General features: G+C 43.7%; 1 protein-coding gene across 1 annotated transcript; it reads left to right on the plus strand.

Annotated features, from left to right (window-relative positions):
* The first annotated feature begins 366 nt into the window (after window positions 1–366).
* fbxl9 (F-box and leucine rich repeat protein) lies at window positions 367–7141 on the plus strand. Its single transcript, XM_051381511.1, has 11 exons — window positions 367–696; window positions 1866–1967; window positions 2144–2278; window positions 3225–3404; window positions 3809–4114; window positions 4360–4576; window positions 4738–4892; window positions 5021–5236; window positions 5337–5540; window positions 5641–5855; window positions 5948–7141. Exons 1-11 carry the CDS (start codon window positions 643–645, stop codon window positions 6102–6104), a joined length of 1941 nt encoding a protein of 646 aa, XP_051237471.1. The 5' UTR covers window positions 367–642; the 3' UTR covers window positions 6105–7141.
* Window positions 7142–7143: the final 2 nt, after the last annotated feature.

Here is a 7143-nt window from a genome sequence, read left to right on the forward strand (position 1 = left end):
GCTTCATACCAGTTGTTCTGGGTTCAGATATAATGTGGTGACTGGTTTCAACCACAGTGCTGCTGTTTATTTTGCGTTTAGAGAGTTACTGTACTCATATATATTAAATTGCAGCTCTTAAACATCTTTTTTTTTAAATTTCTGTTTCAAGGAAAATGCCAAAATAAACTTCCCAGCATCAAACCAACGCCTGTGAAGGGAGAGAGGGGGGTTTTATTTAGGTCAAACACACAAACTGGCTCTTTGTTGTGGGTCTTCCAGGTAAACAGAAACACTGTTTAAAATAAAGGGCAGGAAAAACCACATTTCCCACAATGCCCCGCTCCCTGACGTCCGCTGTCAGTTGGTCCAACTGAAGGTTCAGCCTGAGGCTAAAGTAGCTTAGTGGGATGACAGCGGGAGGAAGCGGCGTTACAGCGACTCACTGACCCTCATTGCTCCGACATTACTCTGGTGTACTGTGCCAGTTATCGATTAGGTGATGGGTGACACTCATGGCGAGTTTATTGGAGGCTATTAGCTTCCGCGCTCTCGTTGGTTAAGCAGCGCAGCGGGTTTTTTTTTTTAAGGATAGCTCGCGGAGCTAAGCTAGCGGGCGGCTCATTGGCGATGGTCCGGAGTCCTTCACAATAAAAGCCCGAGATGGAAAACTGCGATGGGGAGGACGTTGTTGAAACACCTGAGCTGCCTCTGGAGGTGAGTTCATGCAGTCGGTTGGAGATGAAGATTAAGCTCAATGGATCATTAAATAACACCATGGTGTACTCAAAAAAAAAAAGTCATTTAATATTTCAAAATAAATGTCCAATTTAGAAATTCTAGTTAATTCTGGTACCAGTCCTAATTTATAGAATAAAGTCCAATAGGACTGGGGAAATCCTACAAGAACCTCTTATAAAGGGGAAAAGAGTCTTTTAAATAATAAAAATGCATTATAATGAGGTTCTGTAGTTCTGCAGAGATTTTAAGTTTCATTCCCACTAATAGAAATCCTAAAGGATGTTTAGAAATGTGGGAATCCTTAAAGACTTTGCTGGAAAAGTTTAGAGTCCTTTTAAGGCTTTTTGATTACTCTTAGTTCATGCCCCAGTTATTCATCAAAAGAGAAACGCCCTGTGTTATCAACAGTGACATATTAGACATATTGAGCTCGCCCCAAAAAATAGGCGAGTAGTAATCACACTGTGTTACTTAACTTCTGCTCCTTGGCATAATTTAGTGAGGATCATTCTGAAATTAATATTATATAAAAGATATGCCATCAAAATATGAGCCCACAGATGGTAAGACAACTACACATTTTGAGTAAGGTGTTCTTATTCTGTATTTTCTCCTTATTTTATTGTAATTATATGACGTTTCTGAGTGCTACAGTTTGTTTTTATTCCCCTCCTATATATATTCCTGGTTGGATATCAGTTTATACTCAGGATTATCTAGTTACAGCTTTTATACCCTCAAGTTTAAATATTACACAGCGTCAAGTCAGAATAAAAACTTCTAAAATGTTTGTTGCTGCCACATAATCTCAGTTTAAATACTAAAAATCTGTAAGGAAACTTAGAATCGTAGTTTTAGAGCTCCATTGATAAAGGCTTTTTCCATTCATTCACCGTGCACAAGCTTAACTCAGAGTGAACATACTCAGAACTGATCGGACCGCCACTGATCAGCTGTTGTGAAACCGGAAATTCAGAATTTCCCATCAGCTTCGTCAACTCAGAGTTCGTTAGACCTGAAAGACATTCAGTGTCAGTGTGAGTTCATAAGAAGCTGTCAGGTTAACCCTTGGGGGTGGATTATTCCTTCCTGCATCAGTAAACATCGGTTGTTACTTAATGCTTTGTTTCTGTCTCTCGCCGTAGATCATAGTTTACATCCTGAGCTTTCTTGATGCTTCAGACAGGAAGGAGGCCTCGCTGGTCAGCCGCAGATGGTACAGCGCCAGTCAGGACTCGCGCTTTCAGGTAATTTCAGAGCAGAGACACACTTTTGCGTTATGACTTCTTCAGAGGGTGTAGACACACAATGTTGACTGACTGAAATCAGTCAACATTGTGTGTCTGCAACCTGACTGTGGAAGCTCAAGGGCAGAGTTAAAGTCTGTGTTCCCTTCTTCTCTGTGTGCTTCTCTTTGTTTTAGAAGAACGTCACTTTCTGCTTCCCCGCCTCAGCCTCGGCCCTGGAGCTGATCCGGGGTCTGGGCAGAAGGTCACGCTGCAGTCTGATCATCACACAGCTCGATGGGTTGAGTATGTCCAGAACGCTGCTTCAGGAGGTGCAGTACACTATTACGATTAATAACATTTCACTACCAGGAGTTTAGAATGAATGCGGACAGGTCTTTCCGTAGCTCGAGATGAAAGCTGAGAAGAAACAGCTTTTTATTATGATAGATATTCCTGTAAAAGTGCCCAAGTTTCAACATTAAGAACACACGGAGCTCCCCTCATAGAGTCCATCCCTCTGTATCGAGGTCTGATATCAGTGTTTAAATATGCCTTTACTGTGTTGAAACTCTTGTTTTTGTCATGTGAAGACCTAGTTATTCTTATTTTGATTAGTTTTAACTTAAAACTAATCAAACGCTTCATTGTGGGCTTCAGAGAATTCCCCAACCTTGAGGGGCTTACGAAGAACCTGTCGAGCAAACCCAAGTTAGATTTTATTCCACCCAGAGACAAACTGCCACCAGGCAAGAAGAGAAGTCTCTCCTCTGAAAGGCTAGCACTGTAGTACAAACCAGGAACAAGAGAACAGAAATAAGACCTTTTTTTAAGTATTTGCATGGTATCACTCTTATCGTTTTAATTTCCCGTCACGCGGACCAGGATGTGGGACAATAAGACACGTCATGGTCCAAAGTTCACCCTCATTTACCCCCTTATCACATTATTGTGTGTGTGTGTGTGTGTGTGTGTGTGTGTGTGTGGAGACGCCGATTATTAGTAATCAAAGAAACTGATTATCGATGTACATTTGCAGCACATTTACTCAAGTATTTAAGTAAAATTTTGAGGTACTTTACTTGAGTGTTTCCATTTTATTGTCCCTACATGCAAGCACTGAATTAAAGATTTGATGTATTATATATATTACTATTTATGAAATGTGTCTAAATGTTATTTTTTATGGCGTAGAGAGAGACAGCAGGAAGTGAATTATCCCCTCTCATGCGATCATCTCTGCTATCTCTCGCTCTGTCTTTCTCCACCCTCCTTCAGGTGGGTCTGTGCTTGGGTCCTAATTTGGAGAGCTTGGCCCTGCCTGGTAGCAGCATAACAGAGGCCTCTCTGCTGGCCCTCCTCCCTCACCTCACCTCCCTCCGCAGGCTGGACCTCGGGGGCCTGGACAGCCTCTTCATGTCCGGGGCTTTCCTCTCCAGGGAGGAGCACAGGCAGCAGGTATTTACTGTTATAATCACAGCTGGTACAAATGACACTGACTAAGGTGCAGTTCCATTTCGTGTATCGGAGCCTTTCGGACCACCCGGGAATCTGTTCCTCCAGCATAATCTTTTATATTTATCTTTATCTAAGTGTTTGGACACTGGAGATGAAATGAAAAATAAAACCAGAGGCATTTTAGCGACTAAGACGCTGCAAATGCACCTATATAGCTCCGTCTTAAGTCACGATGATGATCTCTATATCTGATTTTAAATAATGACCATTGGTAATTCCCCTCCGTATTACAGCAGGTAAATGTAACCTTTCACACTAATTCTCCCCACAGTAAGCTTTTATTGTTGATGTGTTTGCACAGCTTTATTGTTTTTCCACGTGTAAAGTCCAATTTCTTTTTCCAGGTCAGGTCAGCTCTGTCCGGCCTGGAGGAGCTGGGACTGTCAGACCTGCGCTACCTCTCCGACCTCACCTTCAGTCGGCTCACCGGCTGTACCCCGCGCCTCCGCCGCATCTCGCTGGCCGGCTGCCATATTGCTTTTGAGTTTGACCCGTATCGAGGGTGCCCGGTGGGAGCCGTTGAGGATTCGTCCGCAATGCTGTCGCTGAGGATCTTGCGGAGGTTCTTAACAGAGCAGAAATCCACTCTTGTAGCTCTGGACCTCAGCAGAACCTCCGTCACCCCAGAGTCTCTACGCACCATTGCACAGGTCAGGATACCTTCAACAGGTCCCTGCAACAGCTTCTTTATTGCTCGAGCTGCCATATCTCTGCACCTATTTGGGTGTTTATGCAGAATCAATAGTCTACTTTTATACTGGTTAAGATTTCATTATAATTTAGAATATTTTCACGATATTATGTCCTTTTAATTTTGTTGAAAATAAAGAGTTTCAATGGCTTGTCCTCACTGAAGACAGAAGGGTTTTATATATTGATGTTCTTTCTGTTCCAGGTTAATGATTTGGTCCTAGAGGAACTGTTTCTGCATGACTGTAAGGAGCTGACCGACTACTCAGTGGAGATTCTGGTGAAGCACCAGCCAAGCATCCAGAGACTGGACATGAGTGCCTGCACTTCGCTGACCAACAGGTCTGTACTGGCCATAGCACGGGGCCTGAAGACACTGACACACCTCTGCTTGTCCCGTGACTGGAGGATCACTGAATCAGGTGCCATTAATGTCGCTTTGTTTTTGTGCGTATCATAGAGTGCCAATACAAATATAAGTCTTAGTAGCCATTAGACGCCACAGTGTTCATTACACCGCACCCAAAGTGACAAAAACTCTCACACCCTCCGTGCACATTAATTAACCGGGTGTCGTCCACAGGCCTCGCTGAACTTCTGTCTGTGTCGTCCCTGAAGAGTCTGGATCTGTCTGTGTGTCTGCACATCAGCGGGACAGAGATAGTGAAAGGCTTGACGGGATCCAGCACCAGACCACAGCTGGAGACACTCATCCTCAAGAGCTGCACCTACATTAGAGTGAGTGAGTGAGTGAGTGTCTGTCTGTCTGTCTGTCTGTCTGTCTGTCTGTGCGTGCGTGCGTGCGTGTGTTAAACGTGTCTTTGTGGAAAAACACATCCTCCAACAACTTCCTCTTCTCTCTTCAGGATCTTGCAGTTTTCTCTCTCACCCAGCTTCTTGGGGACACTCTCCGTGAGCTAGACTTGACGTCATGTATTGATGTGACTGACCTGTCTGTGCGCTCTATAGCCACCTTCCTGCGGAGGCTGGTAGTTCTGCGGCTCGGCTGGTGTAAAGAAGTCACAGACTGGGGGCTGCTGGGGATGGAGGAAAGAGCCACATGTGACCGTGATCAGCAGACGGTGAGAGCCACAGACATGTGAAGGGTGTCAGGAAAAAAAAGGGAATAGCTTTCCTTATACTCTAGAAGTTACAGTAACTGTTATGTTCTTATCTCATCAGGGTCTCAGCTTCACCCGGACCTTTGGCAACATGGGCTTCTTCAAGCCTCCTCGTCTGCCGTTCGAGGAGCGACCCAAGGTGGTGACACAGAATGACCTGGAGCAGTTCAAACAGCAGGCTGAAACTTCACTTTTAGCTCTCAACAGGCTGCAGGAGCTGGACCTCTCTGCCTGCCTCAAACTCACTGACAGCAGCATCACACAGGTGAGGGGAGGAGGGAGGGTGAGGAGAGGCAAATGTTTGAATGCAGAATGTTTCAAAAGCTGAAAGTCAGGAGCCAATGCTGTTTCTCCTCTCTTCTCAGGTGGTGCGTTACCCAGACCTCCGCCAACTGTCTCTCTCCATGCTGCCGGAGATCACCGACGCCAGCTTGGCATCAGTAGCCAGGCACTGCCGCAGCCTCACCAGCCTGTCTGTCAGCCACTGCCCGGGTGTCACTGACCGCGGGGTGGAACAGGCTGCACCGTGTCTGCACAGACTGCAGCATCTCAACCTCTCCAGTTGTAATATCACTGACAGGTGAGTGGCACACCCCCCCACTACTGCATCTGTAACCCTCAGATAAAGGATAAATTCCTAATCTCTTGACCTTTGAACCACCTCCTCCCCAGATCCTTGCTCTGCCTGGTGCAGCACTGTCGCCGTCTGCGAACACTCGACATCTCAAGGTGCAAAAACATCTCAGCAACAACTGTACACCTCCTCCAATCACAGCTGCCCATCTTGGAAAACGTCCACTACAAACTAACTGATCCGCCCTTCCTATAACGCAACCTGCTGACCAAAGTCTGCTCCGTGAGTTCAACTTTTTTTGCAAAAGAACTGAAGGGAATGTTGAAAAGTGAAAACACACTCATCACTGAGGGTACGGGTTTGATTTTAAAGTCAGGCATTTCAAGGTGCTTTGTACATTTACGTTTAAAATCAGTGGAAATCCTAAATCCTTGAATCCTTGTAATGAAAATGTGGAGCTAGATGTCACAGAGAATCTTTTTGATTCATCAGTTAATCAAAATATTATCGAAATCACAGTATGACCAAATGCAATATCATCTTCTTTATTTTTACCATATTGTGTAATTTACATAACATAGGTTTTTTAAATTCTTAATAATATATAGTGTAATTTATATACTGAATCATTAGGAACTAATGGGACTCAAACTGAAAGATGCACTGTGGAATAATTCTTACATTTAGTCCACAACTATAATGACATTATATTCCAATTTTCTCCTTTGTTTTGGGCTCTAAAACTTCCTTTTAAATGCTCTCGATTGATTTGTTTTTTAATATCTCATATCGACATAAGGAAATATGTTTTTAGCAATGAGTTCTGTGTTGATACCATTGGTTGATACAGGTAAGGGGAAATAGTGGTCCTTAAATACTCTTCAGATAAAAATACAGCTAAGGTGATTTATTTTGCACGGTGTCTTTCAGAAGATGGAGATTTGACCTTTTTATTTTTGCTGATGGAAGTCAGCAGCGTCCCTCCATGTTCTGCATTCACGGTACTTTGAATTATTTAAGGGTTGTCTGAAAACTGGCCGGCGTTATCAGGAGACGAAATCATAACATCACAAAATGTTTTCACTGGAAATCTCTGAACATTTGCTGTTTATTACTGGATACTGCAGGCAAACTAACTTGAATTCATCTGAAGGACGTCTAATGGAAGAGATATCCCTTTACACTGTATGACCATGGTTGAATAATTGTACTTTTCTAACACTGTATGAGTCACTGTGACGGATCAAGGATACATAGATGTTGATTTTATAAATAAAACCAAACGTACAGACGT

This window comes from Dicentrarchus labrax, unplaced genomic scaffold (genome assembly GCF_905237075.1).
Source record: "Dicentrarchus labrax unplaced genomic scaffold, dlabrax2021, whole genome shotgun sequence".
NCBI lineage: Eukaryota > Metazoa > Chordata > Actinopteri > Moronidae > Dicentrarchus > Dicentrarchus labrax.

Coding starts and splice junctions, on each gene's coding strand:
- fbxl9 (XM_051381511.1), top strand. CDS start 643: ATGGAAAACTGCGATGGGGAGGACGTTGTTGAAACACCTGAGCTGCCT. Junction 1,968..2,143: donor GTCAGGACTCGCGCTTTCAG/GTAATTTCAGAG, acceptor TCTTTGTTTTAG/AAGAACGTCACTTTCTGCTT. Junction 5,541..5,640: donor CTGACAGCAGCATCACACAG/GTGAGGGGAGGA, acceptor CTCTCTTCTCAG/GTGGTGCGTTACCCAGACCT.